The sequence below is a fragment of the Oscarella lobularis genome, chromosome 8, assembly GCF_947507565.1.
Source record: "Oscarella lobularis chromosome 8, ooOscLobu1.1, whole genome shotgun sequence".
NCBI classification, from domain to species: Eukaryota; Metazoa; Porifera; class Homoscleromorpha; order Homosclerophorida; family Oscarellidae; genus Oscarella; species Oscarella lobularis.
The window spans coordinates 2,821,631-2,847,413 of NC_089182.1; the positions used below are offsets into that span (position 1 = coordinate 2,821,631).

Sequence of the window (25,783 nt, forward strand, 5' to 3'; positions counted from 1 at the left end):
GGGGCCATGCAGGGAAGGGTAACTCTGTGCCACCTTTACTCGACAGGTGAATCGCTCTTTTGATATATACATGTAATCAGAACACCTAAAATCTGTGGTGTAAAGGCATAGCCACCAGGTGCCCTATTCCCATTTTTACAGAAAGGACATATTTCCGGGCAGATTAAGGTGATTCCCATAATGCACATGCTGTAGGCACTAACAGAGATCGGACACCGTGCTAAGGGTGTTCTGGGATCACATGATGGCTAACAACGGGCCATCATTATCTAGTTTAATTATTTTCAGCAAACTTGAGGGGGGTGCTCGAGCACCCAAAGCACCCCCCCTGGCTACGCCACTGTAGCTGAGGAAGTTAGTTTTCTGACTCGGAGCACATGCGCAGTTTGTCCAGTTAGATCACTAAATAACTCATTAGGGTTAGCAATCTTAATCGACGTTTTCTATTAAGAAAAATCGAAAAAAATAGCACTACAAATCGTTGTACACTGTAATGATGATAACAGGTACATTGCTAAACTCAGAGTCCTGTGTCAAGACTCTGGTACGCAGATTCCTCCTTCTCTTTTTTGGCGTCACTCTTTTCTACATCGGTCACTTCGGCATACACCGACTCTCCTTGGGCTTTACGGTCCTCTTTCCCTTTTTGCACAGCGACACCATAAAGAGGCGATGAAGTCATAGTAATGCCCGCGTCCACACTGCTCTGCAAGCTTTTTTCAAGCTTTCTCTTCATCCAAATATAAACAATGAGCAGGAAAACGAGACCTACTGCGAGCCCGCCGACGAAACAGCCCACAGCCACTCCGATTCCAATGCAGTTGCAATCTAAGACTCCAAATCAGACATAGTTGACATAGAAATTAAATCACATTGCTTATGTATGTATATGAAACTAGTCTGACTAAGACTTACCTGCACTGTTCACCGGTAGAGATGATCCTGTTATTAATTCTGAGCGAAGAGTACTCATCACAGTGCTTGACACATTTTTTGGTGAAGATGCCCGTGTTCCGTCTACGGTCTGAGGATCCAGTGTAATCTTAGCATCAACTGCAGACAAAATGTCTAAAAATAAAGTTTCAGTCTCACAAGACATCTTACAAGTGACAGTGAGATTGAAAGTTGATGTGTCTGATCCTGCTGAGTTTGACGCTTCACACGTGTATATCTCTCCGTTTTGATCAACAGCTACCATTCCTAGCGTCAAATTTCTTCCAGTACCATGTGAAGAACCACCAACACTGTATTCATTAGTGGTTTTAGAAGTGATGACGATATTCGCTCCAATCTTCCAATTGATAGATGGCTTCGGATACCCTTCTGCTATACAGACAACTGAATCCACAGTACTACCATCAATAACAAACTTTGTTGACGGAACTAATTTGGTAATCTTCGGCCGCACTAATAAATAAATAAATAAATAAATTAATAAATAAATAACAAGTAAGATACATGATTCATTCAAAGTGAAACAACACATGACTTGCCTGATATAATAGCTTGAGCAGAGGCATCATTTCCTATTCCATTGCTTGCTGTGCACTTGAACGTTCCACCGCCATCTGCCCCCTTTTCATTTAGCACGTCAATCATTCTCGTTGCTATGCCAGATGCTACTGTAGTAGGTAATGTGACAAATGAACTTCCTGTCGGAGATGTCCACGTAATTGTTGGAAGTGGAAATCCGCTTACGGAACAAGTCAACCTCGTGTCTTGCCCATGATTGACAGTCTTATCAATCGGCGACGTAGTAATCATCGGAAAGACTAAATAAGTCGCAATTGCAAATCTAAAAACACCTACGTACCCTAGATAGTAGTACCTGATATTGTGATTTCTTTTGTAGCGTTAGAAGTTCTTCCATTGTATGCAATGCAACTGTATTTGCCTCCTCCGCTTCCTTGCACATCAATTGTGCTAGTGACAGTCACTCCAGTCTGAGTGTGAGTAGCTGGACTAACAATCTGCCCATCTGGCCCAGTCCATTCTATATTTGGAGTAGGACACCCAGTTGCATTACACGTCAACTTTGCCATGCCAGAAGCGCTTATTGACATATCATTGCTTGCTCCAGATGAAACAGGATCCGACCCTTTGTACAACAAAAAATTACTTCTGTTTTTAAAAAACTATTGTAGATCTACCTGCGCAGTCAAAAATCTGAACTTCACACAATGATAACGATGATGTTGCTTTGTTTGATGCTACAATGTAGACGTACTTTCCAACTGGTTTACTGGCGCATGTCATGTTAATAGTTGATACGCTTCCTGGCGATGGATTGACCCACGGTGATCCACACATCACATTGTCTTTGCCTGAATTAGTCGTCTTGTTTCCTACGTAGACACTGAATCCGTTCATTTCACTCAATGCCGTGCTGTCTGGCAATGGAGTGATTACAACCCGATATATTGCTTTTGCTTCCATTGACTGTAGACGCCACCATGTTCCAGGCTGCTGAGCGGAACGATAGCAAGCATTTCCGTCAGTTTGAAAACTGTTATCAATTGCTTTTGACGCTAGTGTTGACGTATTTAATTCGCTCAATGCAGTTGCTACTGACGAACTGTATATATCAAGAATACTGCCTACAAGCAGAATAGGAAAATAAAGAGTGCTATAAGATCAAATAAATCCCACCTTCGTTTAGTAGTTGCACTTCACACACTTCTAATTTTATATTGGAAAGGCTGGCGGCAGTGATGGTGATGTCGCTCACAAACAATGAAGGCTTTATCCCAGTGAACTTAGCATTCGCTAAGGTTTGAGCAGAAACATAGTTGAAGACTCTGTGATTGTCAAATCCATCATTTGACAGATGACTTCCGGCATATACTTTATATGTCACACCATTATCTATATTCGTATACAACCCGATTTTCTCCACGAAGATTGGCCAAGGAAGACGAACACTCAGTGACTGAAGAGTAGAAGAGTCATTTGTTAACGCACACGTTGAAATGGTGTCATCAATAGCACGGCTTGATGGATTACTCGGGTCATCTCCTGGTCGAACAATAACGTACTCTCCTTCATACGTTGCATAAGTACGCCTACCAGCGCCTACAGAATAAAACGTTAGAAAATCCTATAAGCACAACTTGCAAGTCTTGCCAGCAAAATTGATGAAAACTTCGCATAGTGCCAAATATGTTGCTGTGGACGACTTGACAATCACGTGAATATACCGTCCTGTTCTCCCAACGCAACTGAAGTGTAGTCGAGTTTTGGTACCATCAAATGAACTGATTGCACTTCCACACCCCGTATGTCCACTAGTGGTGGAGTCACTGACGTCATCTACATAGACCGTAAAGCCATCCATGTCCTCCTTTTTCACGTCTAGCTGATGACTGAGACTGTCGTCTCGAAAGTCAATGTGCACCAAATTAATTGTTTGCTTTTTCCCCAAGTCTAATCTCCACCATGGATTCATTTCCTTTTTAGAAACAAAGCAGTTAGACCACAACCGACTGCTAACTCTGTCGACAGCCCACTGAGGCACAAACTTGATCCCTTCATCCTCGAGCACACTCGACGAAGTCACCGTTGCATTCGAATAGATGTCAATCAAAGGATCTATGCATGAAAAAAGGGTTCAAGGGAAACCTTCAAGCACATCTTTACCTGACACAACAGCTTGGACAGGTGAGAATAGCAGAAAAAGAGCCCACAATGACAACGACGAAGAAAAACGTAGAACGCCCATTTACTCACAAGGTCACGTGATAGTAAAACAGGATATCTATCCGCGTTGCTGAATAACTTCGTCTCCTCGTCACTCGGAAAGCAGAGAAGACACGCATGTATCTCACCAGCTCTCTCGATCTAGAGTGCAAAGTGACTGATTCGAGTAGAATTTGGTTCCATTTCTCGTGAAAGCGAAGCTATCGTACGAAAAAGCGCTCGAATTTCTCGATCAAGGCGATCTTGTGCAAGCGACCACTCATTGGCTAAAATTAGAAACGCAAGAAACCTCTTAGTTGTCGTCTATCTCCTCTCCAGTCCAGGGTTGCCTAGATGCAACTTACTCTGTATCGCGGAAGAATTTTCTGACTACGAGCGCATGCGCAGTTTGCTTAGTGAGATTCACATGATTGATTAATTGAATTTATCTATTTCAAAATTGTCTGATGGATTGGACTCCAGTTTTCTAGAGCATGCTTCACTTGATGTAGACATACAGGAGTGCATAGAGTGGCGACAGGGAACATTGGCTTATATGTATTGTAGGTAACAGCCCTCTTTCTAAAGACAAAGACACGAACGAACTTGTCAGTGCAACGAATTCTTTTCCATCGTTACGCGGATTCTTCTTGCTCTTTTATGGCGCCAATCTTTTCCATATCAGTCACATAATCGTATGCCAACTCTCCTTGGACTTTATCTCTCGACGTATAGCTGCACCATAAACAGGTGATACAGTCATGTGGATACCTGTATCTGCACGATGTGCGCCGCTTTTCACTCTAGCATCAACGTTGAGCTTTTTCTTCATCCAAATATAAACAATGAGCAGAACAACGAGGCTGCCCACAGCGAGTCCACCAAAGAAACAGCCCACAGCCACTCCGATTCCAATGCACTTGCAATCTAAAGACTTCAAATGAGACATCGTTGACATAACAACAACCAAACACAGTAAGTATTCACACGATTGAATAATTGAATTTATCTATTTCGCACTGCAGGAAAATTATCTGATGGATTGGACATTTATCTAGAACATGCTTTACCAGATGTAGACTTCTGGTCTATCGATAGAGTAAAAATGTTTTTTAGACAGCAAAAACTATCTACAAGTATGGCCATGGACAAATCGAACTTCCAAAGAAGCTACTGCAAAATGCTTCAGAAGCATTGCCGCTGTATATATAGAGATGCTTACGAGGTCTAGGGCATGCTGAAATCAAACGTCAAACAATCTATGGACGACTTGAAGCGTACAAAAAATGATATTGATACTGATAACCTGCAATCGTCTGCCCACCCAAAATTTTTGTCTCAGAGTCCTGTGTCTAGGCGGATTCTTTCTCGTCTTTCTTGACACTTTTTACTGATCCAAATCTGGTCATTTCTTCGTACACTCCTTGCGTTTTATCGCTCTCTTTCGTTCCGCGTACGACGGTGCCGTAAAGAGGCGATGAAATCATAGTAATGTCCGCATCCACACCGCTTTGCAAGCTTTTCTCAAGCTTTCTCTTCATCCAAATATACACAATGAGTGCGACAATGAGGCCCCCTGCGAGTCCGCCGCAAGTACATCCCACAGCCACAGCCACTCCAACGTAGTTGCAGCCTGAAGACAAATCACGTGTCGATGTCGTTGACGTTGAAAAATCTGCATACAACGAATTATACGTCGTTGATGTTGCCGTCACGATATCTATTTGAATAAATGCATAAAAATTTTTTATTAGACAAATAAACTGTATACCGTTTGGTGGAGTCTTTGCCACGACTGCAGCACTCCTATTTCCCTTTCCTGCCGTCGTACTGGCTGCCACGGTAAACGTCCATTTGGTATTGGGATTCAAATTTCGCACTGTGTATTCCGTGCGTGGCGGATTGACGACTTGATTCACTTCGTTTTCTTCTCCACACAAATTTGTCTCTTTGTAGAAAACCTAAAGACAAGAGCTCCAAAAATCACCGAAAATGACCCAACCACATTTATACGGTGTATTGAGTTATAAGTCCCCTAGGAGTTTCTGGTTGTTCCCATCGAAGAGAAACGCTTGTTGGACTGCTGCTCGCAACTGCAAGATTTAGTGGAGCACTTGGCACTAAACAAGAAATAAATTATAGAACAGTAAGATTCAAAGGAGCACTTGGTTCAAGGGGAAAGAAAATGAGAGTGAAGAGTGAGATATAATTACAAAAGAACGCACTTCCTTCGCCTGTTCTTGCTTTCACAGGATTGCTGCGTGAGCCGTTCTTGATGGTGTAAGCCTGAACCTGAATGCATAAAAGTAGTACCAAAGCATTTCCTTCGTAACAAAGAATTCTATTCGCAAACCTGAATCGTGTACAAAGTGTACGAATCTAAATTGTCAAGAATTTCGTTTGTTTTGCTTCCGTCGACTTCCTTCGTTAAAATCATGTCGCCGGCATCTTTTTTCAAATAGAATATGAAATAATTTCTGATAATTCCGTTCGGCTCTGCTGGCTCGTCCCACACAACTCGCAGCATCGAAGAAAGATCCACAACCGTTTCTCCTCGTACGTTCAGAGGAGCACTAGGAGCTAATCAAGAAGATTTACAATGCTCTATTATAAAGGATTTGTGCAGCTTACCATCTTCCTCAGTAGTAACCGAAACAACAATACTTTGTGGACTTACTAGCTCTCTACCATTCAATGTATTGACAGCCAGCACGTAAAGGTCGTAGCGAGTAAATTTCGCCAATCCTGATATCGTCCCCGACGTTATTGTCCCGCTAAACTGCTTCTGTTGAAGGGATCGTTTGGATATTCCCGATCCCTTATTTTCGTAATAGACTCGGTAATATTCAATGACTCCGCGTGGTTCTAACGGTGAATCCCACTGGACGGATACAGACGTTGAACTCTGAACGGCAACAACAAAGTTGCGAGGAGACGTTGGCACTATAAACGACGAGCATTAGCAGTAAAGAGGTCAAGAGACGGGTACAAACCCCCTGTTGCTGTTCTAACGATCGCTGGCGTCGTACCCTCTGCTGGGCCTTCAATATTAGACGCAACAATTCGAATTGCGTAGTTAGTAAATGCTTTTAGACCAGAAAGAGTTGCCGCCGTTATGTTTTCATCAACAACACGGTAAACTTTGTAGTCGCTATCAGGAGAGCCGTCAAGTTTGTAGCTGATTGTGTAGTTGAGTATAGGACTGTTTCCATCGTACGGTGCTGTCCAAGCAAATGTAATACTTGAATCTATTTTTCCTGACACCGTTACTTGAGCCGGATCGATTCTTGATGGTGCTCCTAAAGAAGAAATTCATCGTATTTCATAATCCATTTTAGGAAGACCAAACTCACCTGTTACAGCAAGAGCCGAATAGTTTGAATCAACATGACCAGCAACATTCGAAGCACGACAGAAATAGTTTCCAGAATCAGACGTCTTCGTTTTGGGAACAATCAAAGTCGCTTTTCCTTTAGCCACAGTAATCTGGTGATCAGCATCTGCTGAGACAACGGTAGTCGTTGCAGAAAAGTCTAGTGACGTTTTGTAGAAATCAACAGTAGGAAGAGGGTTTCCCACCGCCGTGCACGTCAATGTGAATGACGCTCCGCTACGAACGCTTTGACTAAGGCCGTCCAAGTCAACAGAAAACGATGGAAGATCTAAAATAGATTTCTTAGCAAGCGTTCGTTAAGAGTTCTATAATCTACCGCACAGTAAACATCAATGTGAGCTGCACTCGATATCACTTGATTGGCACCGGCAGTGCGGCATCGATAATATCCAGAGCTTGATCTGTCTATTGCTAAAAACGTTAGATTGCTAGAAACAGAGCGCTTCGTTTTCTGAGATCGAAAACCAAAAGAAACGGTTGTATAGGACTTGTCATCATTTGATTGTTCCCATATAATATTATGTGGAGGATATCCAACGGCTTTACATGACAGCTGTGCTGAATTTCCTTCAATGGGACTTCCACCTTGAGGATCAAAATTAAAAAAATTGCCAACTAATCAGAACAGACTAAAATATAAATGCACACAAACAGTACTTTTTTCTTACTAGTAATAATAGCCGGTTTAGACGATCTAAAACATGAATAATTTCCTCCATCACTTTCATTAACGGCATTGATTTTATATGTACTGGCAACATCTGTGGGCTTATTAGGTACACCAACCGGAGAACTTGACAATCGAATGATGCCGTCTTTGCTCCACTGAATAGGAGAAGACACCGCCGGATAAGATGATATCACGCACGTAAGCGAAAGCGCTCCTCCATAAGCTACTTCTTGACTCTGTGGATCCGTAGTCACTCTTGGGTCAACTACACAGAAAAGTTCATCTATTTTCCTTTTAAAGAATAGCAACTTACAATTCAATGTCATGTTAATTGATCCACCGTTTCCAGCACTGTTAGTGGAACTGCACGTATACACTCCTCCATCTTTTAGTGGCTCCACCGCCGTCCGGGTGAGAGTACTGGTATAATTGACACTTCCTGCCGTCGAGACAGAAATGCCTTTAATTACAGGCTGTCCTCGAAATGTCCAAGTGATCGTCGGCAAAGGATAGCCTGTAGCAAGACAAGTCAGCATTTCGGATTGTCCCCACGTTCCGGTTTGAGCAGATGATTTTGTAACAATCATAGGTTTGACTAAAAACAAAACTTTCCTTTTTCTTCAACAACACACCAGGGTCCTGCCGAAAATTTTTCAGTGTGGGAAGAAGGTCTGGAAAATTGTCCAAGACACTTTTATGAATCGTCTAAGGCAAAATTGTCTTGGACCATTTTCAAAACTGTCTTGGACCATATTTAAAACCCTTTTAAAATATTGAACGTTTGAACGGGAAGAAGGCAAAGGCATAGGGAGAAGGCAAAGGCATAGGGAGAAGGCAAAAGGCAAAAGGGAGAAGGCAAAAGGCAAAAGGGAGAAAGCAAAAGGCAAAGGGAGAAGGCAAAAGGCAAAGGGAGAAGGCAAAAGGCAAAGGGAGAAGGCAAAAGGCAAAGGGAGAAGGCAAAAGGCAAAGGAGAAGGCAAAAGGCAAAGGGAGAAGGCAAAAGGCAAAGGGGAGAAGGCAAAAGGCAAAGGGAGAAGGCAAAAGGCAAAGGAGAAGGCAAAAGGCAAAGGAGAAGGCAAAAGGGAAAGGGAGAAGGCAAAAGGCAAAAGGGAGAAGGCAAAAGGCAAAGGGAGAAGGCAAAAGGCAAAGGGAGAAGGCAAAAGGCAAAGGGAGAAGGCAAAAGGCAAAGGGAGAAGGCAAAAGGGAAAGGGAGAAGGCAAAAGGCAAAGGGAGAAGGCAAAAGGGAAAGGGAGAAGGCAAAAGGCAAAAGGGAGAAAGCAAAAGGCAAAGGGAAAAGGCAAAAGGCAAAGGGAGGAGGCAAAAGGCAAAGGGAGAAGGCAAAAGGCAAAGGGAGAAGGCAAAAGGCAAAGGGAGAAGGCAAAAGGCAAAGGGAGAAGGCAAAAGGCAAAAGGGAGAAAGCAAAAGGCAAAGGGAGAAGGCAAAAGGCAAAAGGGAGAAAGCAAAAGGTAAAGGGAGAAGGCAAAAGGCAAAGGGAGGAGGCAAAAGGCAAAAGGGAGAAGGCAAAAGGCAAAAGGGAGAAGGCAAAAGGCAAAGGGAGAAGGCAAAAGGCAAAGGGAGAAGGCAAAAGGCAAAAGGGAGAAGGCAAAAGGCAAAAGGGAGAAGGCAAAAGGCAAAGGGAGAAGGCAAAAGGCAAAGGGAGAAGGCAAAAGGCAAAGGAGAAGGCAAAAGGCAAAGGGAGAAGGCAAAAGGCAAAGGGGAGAAGGCAAAAGGCAAAGGGAGAAGGCAAAAGGCAAAGGAGAAGGCAAAAGGCAAAGGAGAAGGCAAAAGGGAAAGGGAGAAGGCAAAAGGCAAAAGGGAGAAGGCAAAAGGCAAAGGGAGAAGGCAAAAGGCAAAGGGAGAAGGCAAAAGGCAAAGGGAGAAGGCAAAAGGCAAAGGGAGAAGGCAAAAGGGAAAGGGAGAAGGCAAAAGGCAAAGGGAGAAGGCAAAAGGGAAAGGGAGAAGGCAAAAGGCAAAAGGGAGAAAGCAAAAGGCAAAGGGAAAAGGCAAAAGGCAAAGGGAGGAGGCAAAAGGCAAAGGGAGAAGGCAAAAGGCAAAGGGAGAAGGCAAAAGGCAAAGGGAGAAGGCAAAAGGCAAAGGGAGAAGGCAAAAGGCAAAAGGGAGAAAGCAAAAGGCAAAGGGAGAAGGCAAAAGGCAAAAGGGAGAAAGCAAAAGGTAAAGGGAGAAGGCAAAAGGCAAAGGGAGGAGGCAAAAGGCAAAAGGGAGAAGGCAAAAGGCAAAAGGGAGAAGGCAAAAGGCAAAGGGAGAAGGCAAAAGGCAAAGGGAGAAGGCAAAAGGCAAAAGGGAGAAGGCAAAAGGCAAAAGGGAGAAGGCAAAAGGCAAAGGGAGAAGGCAAAAGGCAAAAGGGAGAAGGCAAAAGGCAAAGGGAGAAGGCAAAAGGCAAAAGGGAGAAGGCAAAAGGCAAAGGGAGAAGGCAAAAGGCAAAGGGAGAAAGCAAAAGGCAAAGGGAGAAGGCAAAAGGCAAAGGGAGAAAGCAAAAGGCAAAGGGAGAAGGCAAAAGGCAAAGGGAGAAGGCAAAAGGCAAAGGAGAAGGCAAAAGGCAAAGGGAGAAAGCAAAAGGCAAAGGGAGAAGGTAAAAGGCAAAAGGGAGAAGGCAAAAGGCAAAAGGGAGAAGGCAAAAGGCAAAGGGAGAAGGCAAAAGGCAAAGGAGAAGGCAAAAGGCAAAGGGAGAAAGCAAAAGGCAAAGGGAGAAGGCAAAAGGCAAAAGGGAGAAAGCAAAAGGCAAAGGGAGAAGGCAAAAGGCATAGGGAAAAGGCAAAAGGAATAGGGAGAAGGCAAAAGGCATAGGGAGAAGGCAAAAGGCATAGGGAGAAGGCAAAGGCATAGGGAAAAGGCATAGGGAGAAGGCAAAAGGCATAGGGAGAAGGCAAAAGGCATAGGAGAAGGCAAAGGGAATAGGAGAAGGCAAAAGGCATGGGGAGAAGGCAAAAGGCATACTGTAGGAGAAGGCAAAAGGCATAGGGAGAAGGCAAACGGCATAACGTTTTAGTAGTGTATGGGTCGGCGATAGGCGAGTGAGGGTCGGGGCCGACCCATGCCGACCCACGTGGGCAGAACCCTGACACACTGTAAACAAATACCTGTCACAGCCACTAAAGACGTTTGTACGGTGCTGCCTGGCGCTGTACTTGTTACAGCGCATTCATATAAACTCGCTTGATCAATATCATCTCCCATCAGCGTTACTGAGCTTGTCTTTTCTCGCTTAGAGTAATCAGTACTCTCATTGCCTGCTATCTGCTTTATTTGACTTCCAAGTGTCTTTTCCCATGTGATAGACGGTATAGGATATCCCGTGCCACTGCAAGTCAGTGTCTTCGTTTTTCCTGCTTCTAATAATGTTGCTTGTGGTGGAACAGATATTACACAAGTGACTAGAAGAAACAGAAGTTAGAAAAGACTCGCTTGTAATTTGATCTAACTCACTTCCTAGCTGAGCATAAGATACAATGCTGACAGAGCCCATCTTTGCAACGCAAGCGTAGTTACCTCCCTCTTCAACTGTTATTGATTGAATAGGATAGCTCACTGTCCATGAATTTCCTGAATTTGGGGTCATTTGAATTAGAGATGCTTTTACTTTTCCATCCAGTATCAATTCTCCACTTGGACGAGGATTGGCTGTAAAAGTACACGCGAATGGACGGTTTGACGAGCTACCAGGATGAAAGGCTCGAGACGAAAACGAAGTGATGCTACCAAGAACTAAAACACAAAAGTTACGAAGTAGTCTGTACATGATCGCAACAAGTGCTCTTTACTTCCAACAGTTGCTTTAGACGAAGATACAGCATCTTGGCGTCCAGCAGTAGTCCCAGTTTTACAGTAGTAATTCTCTGAACCGTCGCTTAGCTGAACGCTTATCAACTTCAATGAGCTGCTAATCACTCCATTACCAGCAGACATCGTGATTCCTGTGCTTATTTTTGCGCTGCCTTTGTACCATTCGATGACTCCGGCTAAAGCTCCTGTTGCTTCACAAGAGAGACTCAGCGTATCTCCCACCTTTCCGTATACATTCTGGGGATTTGATGCAAACGTAGCATTAACTAAACACAAAACAAAATATAGGCAAATTAAATTAGTACAAGCACCATCTTACCCGTGACAGTGAGAGTGAAACTCGACGTGTTTGATCCTGCCGAGTTTACCGCTTCACAAGTATACATGTTTCCATTTTGACTCGAAACTACTGCTCCTAGCGTCAAATTTCTTCCACTACGATATGATGAGCCTCCAACACTGTATTCATTAGTGGTTAGAGAACTGGAAACAGTGCTTCCTTTAAGCTTCCAGTTGACGGAAGGCTTGGGATATCCTTCAGCTTCACACACAACTGGATCCACAGTACTACCTGATACAACAGACCTCGTTGACGGAACTACTTTGGTGACTTTCGGACGTACTAATACAACAATGCAAAATAAATACTTTCAAAAAATACCTAATTGCAGACTTACCTGATATAATAGCTTGAGCAGAGGCATCATTTCCTATTCCATTGCTTGCTGTGCACTTGAACGTTCCACCGCCATCTGCCCCTTTTTGATTTGTCACGTCAATGATTCTCGTTGCTATGCCAGATACTACTGTAGTAGCTTTTGCGGTAAATGAACTTCCTGTTGGAGATGTCCACGTAATTGTTGGGACTGGATATCCGCTTCCGGAACAAGTCAACGTTGTGTCGTTCCCATGATCGACAGTCTGGTCCATTGGCGACGTAGTAATCATCGGAAAGACTAAATCGCAACTGCAAATCTAAAAGCACCTACGTACCCTAGATAGTACCTAATACTGTGATTTCTTTTGTAGCGTTAGAAGTTCTTCCATTGTATGCAATGCAACTGTATTTGCCTCCTCCGCTTCCTTGCACATCAATTGTGCTAGTGACAGTCACTCCAGTCTGAGTGTGTGTAGCTGGACTAACAATCTGCCCATCTGGCCCAGTCCATTCTATACTCGGAGTAGGACATCCAGTTGCATTACACGTCAACTTTGCCATGCCAGAAGCGCTTATTGAAACATTACTGCTTGCTCCATATAAAACAGGATCTGACCCTGACCCTGCATAGAATTAAACTTACTACATTTTAAACTGTATAGCGGTTATTACCTGCGCAGTCAAAAATCTGAACTTCACACAATGATAACGATGATGTTGCTTTGCTTGATGCTACAATGTAGACGTACTTTCCAATCGGCCTACTGACGCATGTAATGCTAATAATTGCTGGCGATGGATTGACCCATGGTGATCCACACATCACATTGTCTTTGCCTGAATTCGTCGTCTTGTTTCCGACGTAGACACTGAATCCGTTCATTTCACTCAATGCCGTGCTGTCTGGCAATGGAGTGATTACAACCAGTCCAATTGCTTTTGCTTCCACTGACTGTAGACGCCACCATGTTCCAGGCTGCTGAGCGGAACGATAGCAAGCATTTCCTCCAGTTTGAAAACTGTTATCAATAGCTTTTGACGCTAGTGTTGACGTATTTAATTCGCTCAGTGCAGCTGCTGATGACGAACTGTAAATATCAAGAATACTGCCTACAAGCAGAATAGGAAAATAAATAGTGCTATAAGATCAAATAAACCCCACCTTCGTTTAGTAGTTGCACTTCACACACTTCTAATTTTATATTGGAAAGGCTGATACTGATGGTAATGTCAGTCACAAATGACGAAGGCTTTCTCGTCACAAAAAATCCATTTGTAACTGAAGTAGGAGTATAGTTGAAGACTCTGTGATTGTCAAGTCCATTGTTTGACAGATGACTTCCAGCATATTCTTGATAGGTCACACCAGAATATACATTCATATACAGCCTAGTTTCCAGCACAAAGATTGGCCAAGGAAGACGAATACTCAATGACTGACGAGTAGAAGTGTCATTCGTTGACGCACACGTTCCTGTATTATCATCAATAGCACGGCTTGAGGGCTTATTTGGGTCATCTCCTGGCCGAACAATGTAGTACTCTCCTTCATACGTTGCGTAAGTAGACCCAGCAACGGCTACAAAAGAAAACGTTAGAAAATTCTAAGCACATTTGCAAGCCTTGCCAGCCAAATTGATGAAGACTTCACATAGTGCTAAATATGTAGCGGTTGATGACTTGACAATCACGTGAATATATTGCCCCAATAAGGATGAACACCCGAAGTTATATCGACCTGTGCTAGAAGTTGGAGTGAATGCAGTTCCACACAAAGTATGCGATCCTCCAGCTGTGTTGCGGTTGTCATCCACATACACTGTCAGATTAGCCATATCCTCCTTTTTCACATCTGACTGATGAGTGGAATCATCATCTCGCAAGTCAAGGGAGACGTTTTTGATTGTTTCCTGTTGGCCCAAGTCCAATCTCCACCACGGATTGATTTCCTTTTTGGAAACAAAGCAGTTGGACCACAACCGACTGCCAACCCTGTCCACAGCCCACTGCGGAACAAATTTGATTCCTTCATCTTCGAGGACACTTGACGAAGTCACCGTTGCATTTGAATAGATGTCAATCAAAGGATCTGTGGATGAAAAGGGGTTCACAGGCTGTTCAACCTCAGAGAGGCGGCAAAGCGGGACGGTTGTAGGGATGGATTATGGTGCGCAAAACTTTTAGGATCTATGCGTCATCTACCTTACTAAATAGCATAGAGAAAAAGTGGCAAGTGGGTGCGTCCTACGAAAGCGAAGACATTTTTTCACCACACCCCACCACCCCATTCACCACACCCCACGAAGTTTCAATTTTCCGGTAATTGTTACAAAGTTTACTCAAAAGCGGGACAAGTAGCGTCCCGCTTAGGGCCTTTGCGGGGCTACTGTAGGAACAATTTTTCTTAATTAATGCAGAACTGTCCTGCTCAAAGCGGGACAATTGCATGAACAGCATGGCCGTTCAAGCGAACGTTTCTAGCACATCTTTACCTGACAAAACAGCTCGGACAGGTGAGAATAGCAGAAAAAGAGCCCACAATGACATTGACGAAAAAAAACGTTGTACCGAGAGAACGCCCATATTTCACTATGTAAATGTCACGTGTGCTGGCAGACGTTCCATCATCGTGCAAACTTATAATTCCGGTTGGACTATCCGGGATTGCAGACCCGCAGACTTCCGATGGATAAACTCCGTCTCCTTGTCGTTCAGGAAGCAGAAGAGACGCGCGAACATCTCGCCAGCTCTCGCCGTCTAGTGAAGAGCGATCGAATAGTTTCACGAGTCAAATTCGGTTTTAGGAGACGAATTTCTCGTGAAAGCGAAGTTGTCGTACGAAAAAGCGCTCGAATTTCTCGATCAAGGCGATCTTGTGCAAGCGACCACTCATTGGCTAAAAGTAGAAACGCAAGAAACCTCTTAAGCTGTCGTCTCTCCTCTCCAGGGTCGCCTAGACGCAACTTACTCTGTAGAACAAGTTCTCGTCGCGGAAGAATTTTCTGACTTCGCGCGCACGCGCAGTTTGCTTAGTGAGATTCACATGATTGATTAATTGAATTTATCTATTTCGCACTGTAGGAAAATTGTCTGATGGATTGGACGTTTATTTAGAACATGCTCCTCCTGATGTAGACATACAGGAGTGCATAGAATGGCGACAGGGAGCATTGGCTTATATGTATTGTAGCACTGTGAGACAAAATGAAGAGCGTCTCAAAACAGTGCCACTCCAGTATGAAGAGGTATGTATGATGACGTCACGTGTGTGTAACTGCATGGGTTAATTAATTAATTAAGATGCTTCGGTTTGGAATCGATCATTTGAAAAAGATGTTAGATATCAGGCAGCCAATCAGAGGAAGCGTCGAGTGCAAAGACTCGGATACAAAGGAACTTCTAGAATATGGTAAAATTCAATAGTTATGCTGATTTGAATATTATTTTTTGTGTAGGAGCTTTTAGTGATACTCACGTTCTGGGGCTCATGTACCTTGGGGAGATGTGCGATTGGCTGAGAAACTTGAAATTGGAAGACGAAGAAAATCGTCAAATTACTGACTTGGAACAAACCGTATTGAAAACGTATGTCAAATTGACGGAAGGACCGCTCAAAAGTCACGGCTGGTCGTCAGCGAACGCACGTGGTCTTCTTTCCAAGCTAGAATAAAAGCAGAGGCGTAAAATGTCACGTGTCGAGCACGACACGCCTTTTTCTTTTGCGTCATCACGATTCCCGGACGCAAGATGTCGGGTGGTTTTCGAATGTCCGAAGGAGATTGGGTTTGCCCCGACTCCAAGTTCGTTTCGACGATCGCTCTTGCGTTCGATCGTTACTCCTGACTCTCGCCTAGATGCGGCAACGTGAATTTCGCTCGCAGAGACAAGTGCAATCGATGCGGCACAGGCAAAAGCGGAAGAGAGAGCGCTTTTAGACAAAGAAAACGGTTTTTCTCGTACTACAAATGATGATAACAGGTACATTGCTAAACTCAGAGTCCTGTGTCAAGACTCTGGTACGCAGATTCCTCCTTCTCTTTTTTGGCGTCACTCTTTTCTACATCGGTCACTTCGGCATACACTGACTCTCCTTGGGCTTTACGGTCCTCTTTCCCTTTTTGCACAGCGACACCATAAAGAGGCGATGAAGTCATAGTAATGCCCGCGTCCACACTGCTCTGCAAGCTTTCTTCAAGCTTTCTCTTCATCCAAATATAAACAATGAGCAGGAAAACGAGACCTACTGCGAGCCCGCCGACGAAACAGCCCACAGCCACTCCGATTCCAATGCAGTTGCAATCTAAGACTCCAAATCATTGCTTATGTATGTATACTAGTCTGACTAAGACTTACCTGCACTGTTCACCAGTTTAGCATCAACTACAGACAAAAATGTCTAAAAATAAAGTTGCAGTCTCACAAGACATCTTACAATTGAAAGTTGATGTGTCTGATCCTGCTGAGTTTGACGCTTCACACGTGTATATCTCTCCGTTTTGATCAACAGCTACCATTCCTAGCGTCAAATTTCTTCCAGTACTATATGAAGAACCACCAACACTGTATTCATTAGTGGTTAGAGAATTGAGAACTATATTTCCTCCAAGCTTCCAATTTACGGATGGCTTGGGATATCCTTCAGCTTCACACACAACTGGATCCACAGTACTACCTGATACAACAGACCTCGTTGACGGAACTACTTTGGTGACTTTTGGACGTACTAATAAAACAATGAAAATAGATACACTGTAGACAACACGTCATTACAGGCTTACCTGATATAATAGCTTGAGCAGAAGCATCATTTCCTATTCCATTGCTTGCTGTGCACTTGAACGTTCCACCGCCATCTGCCCCCTTTTGATTTGTCACGTCAATCATTCTTGTTGCTATGCCAGATGCTACTGTAGTAGGTTTTTCGGTAAATGAACTTCCTGTTGGAGATGTCCACGTAATTGTTGGAACTGGAAATCCGCTTCCGGAACAAGTCAACGTTGCGCCTTGCCCATGATTGACAGTCTTGGCCATTGGCGACGTAGTAATCATCGGAAAGACTAAATAAATCGCAACTGCAAATCTAAAAACACCTACGTACCCTAGATAGTACCTGATACTGTGATTTCTTTTGTAGCGTTAGAAGTTCTTCCATTGTATGCAATGCAACTGTATTTGCCTCCTCCGCTTCCTTGCACATCAATAGTGACAGCCACTCCAAACTGAGTGTGAGTAGCTGCACTAACAATCTGTCCGTCTGGCTCAGTCCATTCTATACTCGGAGTAGGACACCCAGTTGAACTACACGTCAACTTTGCCATGCCAGAAGCGCTTATTGACGTATCGTTGCTTGTTCCAGATAAAACAGGATCTGACCCTTTGTACAACAAAAAAATACTTCTGTTTTTTAATTAATTAAAAACTATAGTAGATCTACCTGCGCAGTCAAAAATCTGAACTTCACACAATGATAATGATGATGTTGCTTTGTTTGATGCTACAATGTAGACGTACTTTCCAATGGGCCTATTGACGCATGTCACTTGAATCGTTGATACGCTTCCTGACGATGGATTGACCCACGGTGCTCCACACATCACGTTGTCTTTGCCTGAATTAGTCGTCTTGTTTCCTACGTAGACACTGAATCCGTCCATTTCACTCAATGCCGTGCTGTCTGGCAATGGAGTGATTACAACCCGATATATTGCTTTTGCTTCCTTTGACTGTAGACGCCACCATGTTCCAGGCTGCTGAGCGGAACGATAGCAAGCATTTCCTCCAGTTTGAAAACTTTTATCAATTGCTTTTGACGCTAGTGTTGACGTATTTAATTCGCTCAGTGCAGCTGCTGATGACGAACTGTAAATATCAAGACCACTGCCTACAAGCAGAAGTAAGAAAATACACGCTACTATAGAATAAATAAACCAAACCTTGGGTACGTAGTTGTACTTCACACACTTCTAATTTTGTATTGGAAAGGCCGAAGATACTGATGGTAATGTCAGTCACAAATGACAAAAGAGATGTTGTGAAAGCTAGTCCATTTGCCGTTGAAAGATCAGCATAGTTGAGGACTCTGCGATTGTCAAGTCCATTATGTGACAGATGACTTCCAGCATATTCGTGATAGGTCACACCAGAATATACATTGATATACAACCTCATTCGCTGCACGAAGATGGGCCAAGGAAGACGAACACTCAGTGACTGAAGAGTAGAAGAGTCATTTGTTGACGCACACGTTCCCGGATTGTTATCAATAGCAAGGCTTGATGGCTTACTTGGGTCATCTCCTGGCCGAACAATATAGTACTCTCCTTCATATGCCGTGAAAGTAGGCCCAGCAACGGCTACAAAATAAAACGTTAGAAAAATCTATAAGCACATATGCAAGCCTTGCCAGCCAAATTGATAAAGACTTCACATAGTGCCAAATATGTAGGTGCTGACGACTTGACAATTACATGAATAAATTGTCCCAATTTTGATGTACATGAAAATTTATGCCGACCTGTGCTAGAAATTGGAGTGAATGCAGTTCCACACAAAGTATGTGATCCTCCAGCTGTGTTGCTGTTGTCATCCACATACACTGTCAGATTAGCCATATCCTCCTTTTTCACATCTGACTGATGAGTGGAATCATCGTCTCGCAAGTCAAGGTATACGTTATCGATCGTTTCCTGTTTGCCCAAGTCCAATCTCCACCACGGATCGATTTCCTTTTTGGAAACGAAGCAGCTGGACCACAACCGACTGCTAACTCTGTCGACAGCCCATTGCGGAACAAATTTGATTCCTTCATCTTCGAGGACACTTGACGAAGTCACCGTTGCATTTGAATAGATGTCAATCAAAGGATCTGTGGATGAAAAGGGGTTCAAGGGGAAACTTGAGCACATCTCTACCTGACACAACAGCTTGGACAGGCGAGAATAGCAGAAAAAGAGCCCACAATGACAATGACGAAGAAAAACGTCGAACGCCCATTTCGCTCACAAGGTCATGTGATAGTACAACAGGATATCCGCCTATCCGCGTTGCTGAATAACTTCGTCTCCTCGTCACTCGGAAAGCAGAGAAGACACGCGTGTATCTCACCATCTAGAGTGCAAAGTGACTGAATCGAGTAGAATTTGGTTCCAGGAGACGAATTTCTCGAAAACATCTCATATTCGCCTTGCTGAAGAAGTCGATTTGAGCGCATGCCCAGCTCAGAATCATTCACGAAAGCGAGAACATACCTTCCACGTCATGGTGAAGAGGTGTTCGTTTCGTTTCGTCTTTCCCGGTAGATAGAGTAGAAAATGTTTTTAGAAAAAATATCTAATTTCAAAGAAGCTACTGGAAAATAATTGCTCCAGAAGTGCGCTGGCAAATCATCATCGTGCAGATTCCGGTTGGACTATCCGGGACTGCAGACCCGATGGATAAACTCCGTCTCCTTGTCGTTCAGGAAGCAGAAGAGACGCGCGAACATCTCGCCAGCTCTCGCCGTCTAGTGAAGAGCGATCGAATAGCTTCGCGAGTCGAATTTGGTTTCAGGAGACGAATTTCTTGTGAAAGCGAAGCTATCGTACGAAAAAGCGCTCGATCAAGGCGATCTCGTGCAAGCGACCACTCATTGGCTAAAAGTAGAAACGCGAGAATCCTCTTAGCTGTCGTCTATCTCTTCTCCAGGGTCGCCTAGACGCAACTTACTCTGTAGAACAAGTTCTCGTCGCGGAAGAATTTTCTGACTTTGCGCGCACGCGCAGTTTGCTTAGTGAGATTTACATGATTGATTAATTGAATTTATCTATTTTCGTACTCTAGGAAAATTGTCTGATGGATTGGACGTTTATTTAGAACATGCTCCTCCTGATGTAGACATACAGGAGTGCATAGAATGGCGACAGGGAGCATTGGCTTATATGTATTGTAGCACTGTGAGACAAAATGAAGAGCGTCTCAAAACAGTGCCACTCCAGTATGAAGAGGTATGTATGATGACGTCACGTGTGTGTAACTGCATGGGTTAATTAATTAATTAAGATGCTTCGGTTTGGAATCGATCATTTGAAAAAGATGTTAGATGTCAGGCAGCCAATCAGAGGAAGCGTCGAGTGCAAAGACTCAGATACAAAGGAACTTCTAGAATATGGTAAAAAAATCAATAGTTATGCTGATTTAAATATATTATTTTGTTTTGTAGGAGCTTTTAGTGATACTCACGTTCTGGGGCTCATGTACCTTGGGGAGATGTGCGATTGGCTGAGAAACTTGAAATTGGAAGACGAAGAAAATCGTCAAATTACTGATTTGGAACAAACCGTATTGAAAACGTATGTCAAATTGACGGAAGGACCGCTCAAAAGTCACGGCTGGTCGTCAGCGAACGCACGTAGTCTTCTTTCCAAGCTAGAATAAAAGAAGAGACGTAAAATGTCACGTGTCGAGCACGACACGCCTTTTTCTTTTGCGTCATCACGATTCCCGGACGCAAGATGTCGGGTGGCTTTCGAATGTCCGAAGGAGATTGGGTTTGCCCCGACTCCAAGTTCGTTTCGACGATCGCTCTCGCGTTCGATCGTTACTCCTGACTCTCGCCTAGATGCGGCAACGTGAATTTCGCTCGCAGAGACAAGTGCAATCGATGCGGCACAGGTAAAAGCGGAAGAGAGAGCGCTTTTAGACAAAGAAAACGGTTTTTCTCGTAAATAGCACAACCCGAAAAGGACCCAGAAGTCAAAGTTTCGGGCGGGCACGAAATCGGCAAGGCGGCGGCGGAGAAAAGCGGCGGACTCTTCAGCTCGAACGATTGGCAATGCAAAAGGTTTCTAGTCACGTGACCAAAAAGCGATTACGCCAACTCCCGGTTTTTTTGCGCAGTTGCGGCAACGTGAATTGGGCGAGACGACAAACGTGCAACATTTGCCACGCGCCCAAGTTCGTCGTCGAAGAAAAGAGAACTGGTACAGTACAGTCAGTCAGTGGGCGTGGTGGCGCGCGCGCGCTAACGATGGGTTGCCATAGGATTGGGTGGCGGATACAAAGAGAACGACGACGTCGAATACGTCGAGAGAAACGACTCTGACGGAGAATACGACGAGGTAGAGGGCTTTTTTTGCGTTGAAATTAATTATTGAGAGGTTTTTCCAGTTTGGACGGAAAAAGAAGAAATTTCGAAAAGCTGTAGCTCCCGTGTGTGGGGGAATGGTCTTAGCGAGGTCGATTGATATTAATAAATGCAGGGTGAGGAGAAAAACGGAAGAAATAAGGAAGAAATTCAAAAGGAGGAAGAAGAGGAGGAAGAGGAGGGAGATGACGAGGATTTATCCAAATATAATTTGGACGACGATGAGGAAGAGGGATCAGACGAAGACGCGGGAAAATACGATCTAGCAGCTGAATCGTCGGACGAAGAAGAAGAAGAAGAAGATAAAACTATCAAGTAAAATTAAATAATTATTTTTAATATTTTCTAATTGTGTTGCTAGGAAACGGGAGAGAGAAAAGGCGGAAGGCGAGAATTCGGCGGCGAAACGGCCCAAAGATGGTTGAGGTTCTAAATGGTTTTGCCTGCTTTCTATATCTTGTCTAATTTGTGATACTTTCTTCACTTTTATCTCGTTTTGCTTCTAGGCGCGCAGCTGAAGACAGAAGAAAACGAAAGGAAGAGACGAAAAAGAATGACTACATTATGCATGTGTTCCCTTTGCTAGCGCGCGCATTCTCTGTGTCAATTTTCCCTTTTAAATCGTCCTTTAATTAGAAAGTAAATTGCTAGAAAAACCGCATAGCCATTTATCATCATCATCACGTGATACAACGCAATGCAATGGGCCTTTCCAACCAAAATTCAACTATAAGAAATCCGTTGGGGGCGCGTCAATATCAGACAAACTTTAGCTAAGATTCTATCCACTATATCAACTAATACTCTAAAAAAATGCACTAAGAACGAAGGATAAACTATACTTGTTGAGGAATATGCGTGAACTTTCCCGCGGAATCGTAAGGGTAAGATGAATCGGAGCCCTGACCGAACGAGGGCGGTGGGGGCCCCCCTTGGGCATATTGTCCCTGTGGCACGCCACCGCCGCCTCCGTATGAGAGATTCTGCTGCTGGGGCGGTGGCAGCGGCGCTGCGAACCCGTTCTGACCCACGACGACGTTCGGACTGGGCTGCATGGGCGGCTGAGACGGCGGCGCGTGACCGTAGTGCATGCCGTGATCCGGATTGTGATACATGGGCCGATGTTCCACCGTGCTTCGTTCCGTCATATCGAGCGAAGATCGACGAAGCGGTTGTATGGTTAGACAGTCGTGGAGGCCGTCGCCGCCACCGTTGACGGTGCCGCCAAAGGGGCCGCCGTTCCCGTCACTGGATCTCGCCTTATTAGGAAGGGAGGGGAATCCGTTAGAACACACAAACACGTGGGAGGTAAATAAATATGAATTGATTACTCTTTTCTTGATGTGTTGCTGGTCCTTGAGAGCATGTGTCTTGGCGTGTTTACGCAGGGAGCTCGGGTCCGTGTAGCGCTTCGAGCAACCAGGAACTTGACACGCGTACGGTTTCTAATAATAATAATAATAAGGATTCATATGCATGGAAACAGCGGGGGGCAAACGATACCGTATCCACGTGCGTTCGCTGATGTTTCGCGCGGTCCGACGAATTCGAAAAGGCTTTGTTGCAGCCGGGCGCCTGGCAAACGTACGGCTTTTCGCCCGTGTGCGAGCGCATGTGAATCTTGAGATTCTCGAGTCGCGAGAACGCCTTTGTGCAGCCGTCGAACTAAAACAATAATTAATAATGATAATAACGGTCCATTAGCAAATCATCCAGCCGACTCACCGTACACTTATTGGGCTTTTCGCCCGAATGAACTCGCATGTGAATTAGCAATTTATAGCGCGCATTAAACGGTTTTTGACTGCGACTGCAGCCCTGCCAAAAGCACGTGAAATCCTCGCCCTTGCGCTGATCGATGTGAATCTTCTCGATGTGTCGAACGAGATCCTCCTGCTCCGTGAACACGCAATCGCACTGAATCCAACGACAGATGTGCTGCTTCGGTTCGTCGTCGTCCAGAATGCCAGCAAGAACGTCGGGAACAGGCGATCCTAATGACGCTAAGTCCGTATAGTTGGCGTAATGTTGGGGCGGCGGCTGAGGCGGCTGTTGCTGTTGCTGATATTGATATCCTCCGCCGCCTCCTCCTTGTTGGTCCATGTATTGAGTGCTTTGTGGCTCGTGACCTGATTGGCTGTAATAGAAATCGTTGGCAACTGTTGTCGCAGTTGTGGGCGGGTGATGATGATGGTGATGGTATTCCTGAACTTGTTGTTGCGGCTGCACGTGAAACTGCGACGCGTCGCCGTTATATTGATCAATTTCCATGGGCTGATTAGCGTAGATTTGAGAGTGCGTCGACGTCATCGTCGTAGCGTATCCGCCGCCGCCGTTATGATGATCCATATTACGCATTTGAAGATTCTGCATGTGAGAACGAGGCTGATAGACTCCCGGAGGCTGAGGCGGAGGCATGGCCCTTTGCTGATGATGATGACTCTGATGAGTCAATGCCATCGACTGCTGTTGCTGTTGCTGCTGCTGATAGGGTTGATGATGAAGCGGCGGCGGTTGACTCACGCCACCAAAAGTCATTTGCTGTCGCTGTTGAGGCATTACAGGCTTCGAATAGGGTTCGGATAAAGGCGGCGGAGGTCTCATCGCCGTCCCAGCGAAAGTATTAGCAGGAGAAGTGAAGAGCCCGTTCTGTTGCTGCTGTTGTTGTTGCTTTGGAGGAGGCGGAAGAGGAGCTTGGAATTGCGGCTGTTGTTGCTGTTGAAATTGAGGTTGAGACTGACTTTGAACCATAGGTGTTTGCTGTTGCTGTTGTTGTTGCTGCTGCTGTTGGTGCCGTAGCACTGCAGCTTGCAATGCCGCTGCCAATGCAGGACCCTCCTTGATATATCCCGGTCCACGAAGGCTGCTTATCTTTGATCGAACGACGGCACTCGACGCTTCGCTGTCGCTTGCATTGATATATGGATTGCGGGGTAATTTATTCGGATTGAGACACGGCGTCCCGAGCTGATGTCCAAAGGATCCCGACGCACCAGGAGCGGGAGAGGACGAAGACAAAGCGCCATTGATGAAGGCAACAAGTGACGTAGGTGACGTTCGAATAATCGAGTTCAAATCCATCAAATCAGACAGTGACGGCGATATGGAATGCGCCCGCTTTCTCGCCATGGACATAGCGGTGCGAGTTGGTCTCGGACTGCTGCGTATGAGCGACGACAAATCCGACATATTGAGTGGTATAGATAAATTCGATTCAAGGAGACTGGGATCAAAACTGATGCCGCTGCTGATGTCACTGAATTGAGGCGGCTGTTGATGGTGATGATGATGGTGGTGATGATGTACCGTATATCCGGACGCTCCGGCGGCGGCGGTGGCCCCGCCCCCTTGACTGCCACTAGCGCTGACAGGAGGAAGGGGCTTCAACGCGCTATGATTCCATTCCGGTTTGATCTGACTGGGTTCAGGAAAGGGCGAAGGTCCGGGAGTCATCCGGATTGACGATACGTCAGACGGTGCCGGCGATTGAGCCGATGCCAAGTGATAGAGCGGCGCGGGTCGTCGCGTTACGCCGCGCGCGTGCGCGCCGCCGCCGTTGCCGCCGCCGTTGCCGCCGCCGCTATTGCCTCCGGAACCGTAACTGTAATGTTGCTGATTATGCTGAGGCGGATAAGGAACGGCGAAGACTCCCTGCTGCTGCGGCGGCTTGGATGCTGTTTGCGATTCGACGGCGTTGCGCGGATCTTTTGGAGGCGGAGCGAAGAAAATCGCACCGTTGCTGTTATCGGGTTTTTCGTCGCTCCCGAACGGCTGACCGCCGCTTACGAGGCTGCGTCGCTTCGCTAATACAGGCAATTGAGTTCGCGGCGTCGGTCTTCCGTCGTTCGACATGGTTTCGCTGTCGATTTCGGCGCGCGCGCGACGCCACGTTTATATACGGGGACGATGCGAAAGCGATTTGGTCTTCACGATCGCGTGTCGTGCTCGAAATCGATGGAAACGACGTCGCGTCGAACGGGGGGGCGACGCGGCGTTTGATGACAGCTCAAGCTGGGGGGTCTCACGGGTTTATGGGCAACAGCGATTCGTAATTCAATTAGGCGAGTCCAATGAGGAAATTGGGGCGGTGCGACGAAAAGCAGATCGAGTTGCACACCGTAAACATGCTAAAGATTCGCCGCAAGAACGCTTGAATCGGCCAAACGACGCGTGTTTTGCGTCGTATGGCCAGATGGTATTGAAGGCTTTTATTCGCGCCACGCGTCGTTGCCCCGCGGGGTTTTGGGTGCGACTGCGCGCGCGCACGTCAGCTGTGATGGCATCTCGTTAGGTAAACAGATTCGATTTCGCCCAAGAATTTTATTGCTAGAGTCAAGGGCGTGATTTGTAATATTCTAATATAGTTTGATCTCGCGTTTTTTTGGAAGAGTTTCGCTGGCCTCTAATTAAGTGATTGCTACAAAAATACCGTACGGATGAGCCGCAAGATTGACTCTAGTGACGC

The 25,783-nt window shown here is 45.2% G+C and overlaps 7 protein-coding genes and 1 long non-coding RNA gene across 11 annotated transcripts; 3 read left to right on the plus strand and 5 right to left on the minus strand.

The window, feature by feature from the left end:
• Positions 1–461: 461 nt before the first annotated feature.
• LOC136190430 (uncharacterized) lies at positions 462–3,980 on the minus strand. Its single transcript, XM_065978580.1, has 9 exons — positions 3,637–3,980; positions 3,124–3,588; positions 2,650–3,072; positions 2,151–2,597; positions 1,829–2,098; positions 1,494–1,772; positions 1,105–1,407; positions 916–1,053; positions 462–828 (listed from the first exon to the last, which is right to left on the minus strand). The coding sequence occupies exons 1-9, from the start codon at positions 3,716–3,718 to the stop codon at positions 521–523; spliced, it is 2,715 nt and encodes a 904-aa protein (XP_065834652.1). The 5' UTR covers positions 3,719–3,980; the 3' UTR covers positions 462–520.
• An 847-nt stretch (positions 3,981–4,827) lies between these two features.
• Positions 4,828–15,199, minus strand: LOC136190428 (cell adhesion molecule DSCAML1-like). 3 transcript variants are annotated; one of them, XM_065978578.1, is made up of 23 exons: positions 15,166–15,199; positions 14,690–15,093; positions 13,825–14,286; positions 13,360–13,776; positions 12,870–13,307; positions 12,545–12,820; positions 12,217–12,495; positions 11,859–12,161; positions 11,653–11,805; positions 11,518–11,592; positions 11,183–11,461; positions 10,837–11,130; positions 8,053–8,334; positions 7,738–8,004; positions 7,391–7,684; positions 7,029–7,337; positions 6,669–6,974; positions 6,307–6,618; positions 6,029–6,255; positions 5,901–5,967; positions 5,689–5,795; positions 5,447–5,636; positions 4,828–5,395 (listed from the first exon to the last, which is right to left on the minus strand). In XM_065978578.1, exons 2-23 carry the CDS (start codon positions 14,778–14,780, stop codon positions 5,028–5,030), a joined length of 5,796 nt encoding a protein of 1,931 aa, XP_065834650.1. In that variant the 5' UTR covers positions 14,781–15,093; positions 15,166–15,199; the 3' UTR covers positions 4,828–5,027. The 3 variants fall into 3 exon arrangements, with proteins under 3 accessions (XP_065834650.1, XP_065834648.1, XP_065834647.1); XM_065978576.1 differs by having other exon boundaries at positions 7,391–7,654; positions 11,518–11,805; XM_065978575.1 differs by having other exon boundaries at positions 11,518–11,805.
• Positions 14,857–16,577, plus strand: LOC136190434 (RAB7A-interacting MON1-CCZ1 complex subunit 1-like). The gene is made up of 8 exons (XM_065978585.1): positions 14,857–14,952; positions 15,002–15,099; positions 15,145–15,229; positions 15,279–15,442; positions 15,498–15,606; positions 15,653–15,997; positions 16,052–16,175; positions 16,222–16,577. Exons 1-6 carry the CDS (start codon positions 14,883–14,885, stop codon positions 15,865–15,867), a joined length of 741 nt encoding a protein of 246 aa, XP_065834657.1. The 5' UTR covers positions 14,857–14,882; the 3' UTR covers positions 15,868–15,997; positions 16,052–16,175; positions 16,222–16,577.
• LOC136190438 (uncharacterized) lies at positions 15,237–15,843 on the minus strand. Its single transcript, XR_010670548.1, has 3 exons — positions 15,771–15,843; positions 15,673–15,711; positions 15,237–15,596 (listed from the first exon to the last, which is right to left on the minus strand). It is a non-coding gene; the product is annotated as an uncharacterized lncRNA (long non-coding RNA).
• Positions 16,131–19,936, minus strand: LOC136190431 (uncharacterized). Of its 2 annotated transcripts, XM_065978582.1 has the most exons (11): positions 19,902–19,936; positions 19,445–19,828; positions 19,109–19,383; positions 18,601–19,062; positions 18,131–18,550; positions 17,632–18,078; positions 17,308–17,571; positions 16,976–17,254; positions 16,630–16,920; positions 16,551–16,577; positions 16,131–16,497 (listed from the first exon to the last, which is right to left on the minus strand). In XM_065978582.1, the coding sequence occupies exons 3-11, from the start codon at positions 19,302–19,304 to the stop codon at positions 16,190–16,192; spliced, it is 2,694 nt and encodes an 897-aa protein (XP_065834654.1). In that variant the 5' UTR covers positions 19,305–19,383; positions 19,445–19,828; positions 19,902–19,936; the 3' UTR covers positions 16,131–16,189. The 2 variants fall into 2 exon arrangements, with proteins under 2 accessions (XP_065834654.1, XP_065834653.1); XM_065978581.1 differs by having other exon boundaries at positions 19,109–19,828.
• LOC136190437 (RAB7A-interacting MON1-CCZ1 complex subunit 1-like) lies at positions 19,609–20,625 on the plus strand. Its single transcript, XM_065978587.1, has 5 exons — positions 19,609–19,834; positions 19,881–19,965; positions 20,016–20,179; positions 20,235–20,343; positions 20,395–20,625. Exons 3-5 carry the CDS (start codon positions 20,114–20,116, stop codon positions 20,607–20,609), a joined length of 390 nt encoding a protein of 129 aa, XP_065834659.1. The 5' UTR covers positions 19,609–19,834; positions 19,881–19,965; positions 20,016–20,113; the 3' UTR covers positions 20,610–20,625.
• A 24-nt stretch (positions 20,626–20,649) lies between these two features.
• Positions 20,650–21,977, plus strand: LOC136190436 (zinc finger Ran-binding domain-containing protein 2-like). Its single transcript, XM_065978586.1, has 8 exons — positions 20,650–20,739; positions 20,794–20,846; positions 20,904–21,015; positions 21,072–21,154; positions 21,216–21,292; positions 21,342–21,383; positions 21,434–21,633; positions 21,680–21,977. Exons 1-8 carry the CDS (start codon positions 20,687–20,689, stop codon positions 21,741–21,743), a joined length of 684 nt encoding a protein of 227 aa, XP_065834658.1. The 5' UTR covers positions 20,650–20,686; the 3' UTR covers positions 21,744–21,977.
• LOC136190429 (zinc finger protein GLIS3-like) lies at positions 21,926–25,338 on the minus strand. The gene is made up of 4 exons (XM_065978579.1): positions 23,044–25,338; positions 22,822–22,983; positions 22,650–22,763; positions 21,926–22,577 (listed from the first exon to the last, which is right to left on the minus strand). Exons 1-4 carry the CDS (start codon positions 25,168–25,170, stop codon positions 22,155–22,157), a joined length of 2,826 nt encoding a protein of 941 aa, XP_065834651.1. The 5' UTR covers positions 25,171–25,338; the 3' UTR covers positions 21,926–22,154.
• Between the last annotated feature and the right edge of the window lie 445 nt (positions 25,339–25,783).

Bases quoted from the DNA above. Each gene is read 5' to 3' on its own strand.
- LOC136190428 (XM_065978575.1), bottom strand. From the start codon at position 14,780: ATGGGCGTTCTCTCGGTACAACGTTTTTTTTCGTCAATGTCATTGTGG. The intron at 12,496-12,544 runs GTACTATCTAGG...GTTGCGATTTAG, and splicing joins AAAAGAAATCACAGTATTAG to TCTTTCCGATGATTACTACG. The intron at 11,462-11,517 runs GTAAAGAGCACT...TTTGTGTTTTAG, and splicing joins GTCTAAAGCAACTGTTGGAA to TTCTTGGTAGCATCACTTCG.
- LOC136190429 (XM_065978579.1), bottom strand. From the start codon at position 25,170: ATGTCGAACGACGGAAGACCGACGCCGCGAACTCAATTGCCTGTATTA. The intron at 22,984-23,043 runs GTGAGTCGGCTG...TTATTGTTTTAG, and splicing joins AAAAGCCCAATAAGTGTACG to TTCGACGGCTGCACAAAGGC. The intron at 22,578-22,649 runs GTAATCAATTCA...CTTCCTAATAAG, and splicing joins AGCAACACATCAAGAAAAGA to GCGAGATCCAGTGACGGGAA.
- LOC136190436 (XM_065978586.1), top strand. From the start codon at position 20,687: ATGTCGGGTGGCTTTCGAATGTCCGAAGGAGATTGGGTTTGCCCCGAC. The intron at 20,740-20,793 runs GTTCGTTTCGAC...ACTCTCGCCTAG, and splicing joins TGGGTTTGCCCCGACTCCAA to ATGCGGCAACGTGAATTTCG. The intron at 21,155-21,215 runs GTACAGTACAGT...GGGTTGCCATAG, and splicing joins CGTCGAAGAAAAGAGAACTG to GATTGGGTGGCGGATACAAA.
- LOC136190437 (XM_065978587.1), top strand. From the start codon at position 20,114: ATGTATTGTAGCACTGTGAGACAAAATGAAGAGCGTCTCAAAACAGTG. The intron at 20,180-20,234 runs GTATGTATGATG...TAATTAATTAAG, and splicing joins TGCCACTCCAGTATGAAGAG to ATGCTTCGGTTTGGAATCGA. The intron at 20,344-20,394 runs GTAAAAAAATCA...TTTGTTTTGTAG, and splicing joins AAAGGAACTTCTAGAATATG to GAGCTTTTAGTGATACTCAC.
- LOC136190431 (XM_065978582.1), bottom strand. From the start codon at position 19,304: ATGGTGAGATACACGCGTGTCTTCTCTGCTTTCCGAGTGACGAGGAGA. The intron at 16,921-16,975 runs GTAAGCCTGTAA...TTGTTTTATTAG, and splicing joins TGCTCAAGCTATTATATCAG to TACGTCCAAAAGTCACCAAA. The intron at 16,578-16,629 runs GTAAGATGTCTT...TTTTGTCTGTAG, and splicing joins AGACACATCAACTTTCAATT to TTGATGCTAAACTGGTGAAC.
- LOC136190430 (XM_065978580.1), bottom strand. From the start codon at position 3,718: ATGGGCGTTCTACGTTTTTCTTCGTCGTTGTCATTGTGGGCTCTTTTT. The intron at 3,589-3,636 runs GTAAAGATGTGC...TTTCATGCATAG, and splicing joins TGTCCAAGCTGTTGTGTCAG to ATCCTTTGATTGACATCTAT. The intron at 829-915 runs GTAAGTCTTAGT...TTGGAGTCTTAG, and splicing joins TCTACCGGTGAACAGTGCAG to ATTGCAACTGCATTGGAATC.
- LOC136190434 (XM_065978585.1), top strand. From the start codon at position 14,883: ATGGATAAACTCCGTCTCCTTGTCGTTCAGGAAGCAGAAGAGACGCGC. The intron at 14,953-15,001 runs GTCTAGTGAAGA...ATTCGGTTTTAG, and splicing joins ACATCTCGCCAGCTCTCGCC to GAGACGAATTTCTCGTGAAA. The intron at 15,443-15,497 runs GTATGTATGATG...TAATTAATTAAG, and splicing joins TGCCACTCCAGTATGAAGAG to ATGCTTCGGTTTGGAATCGA.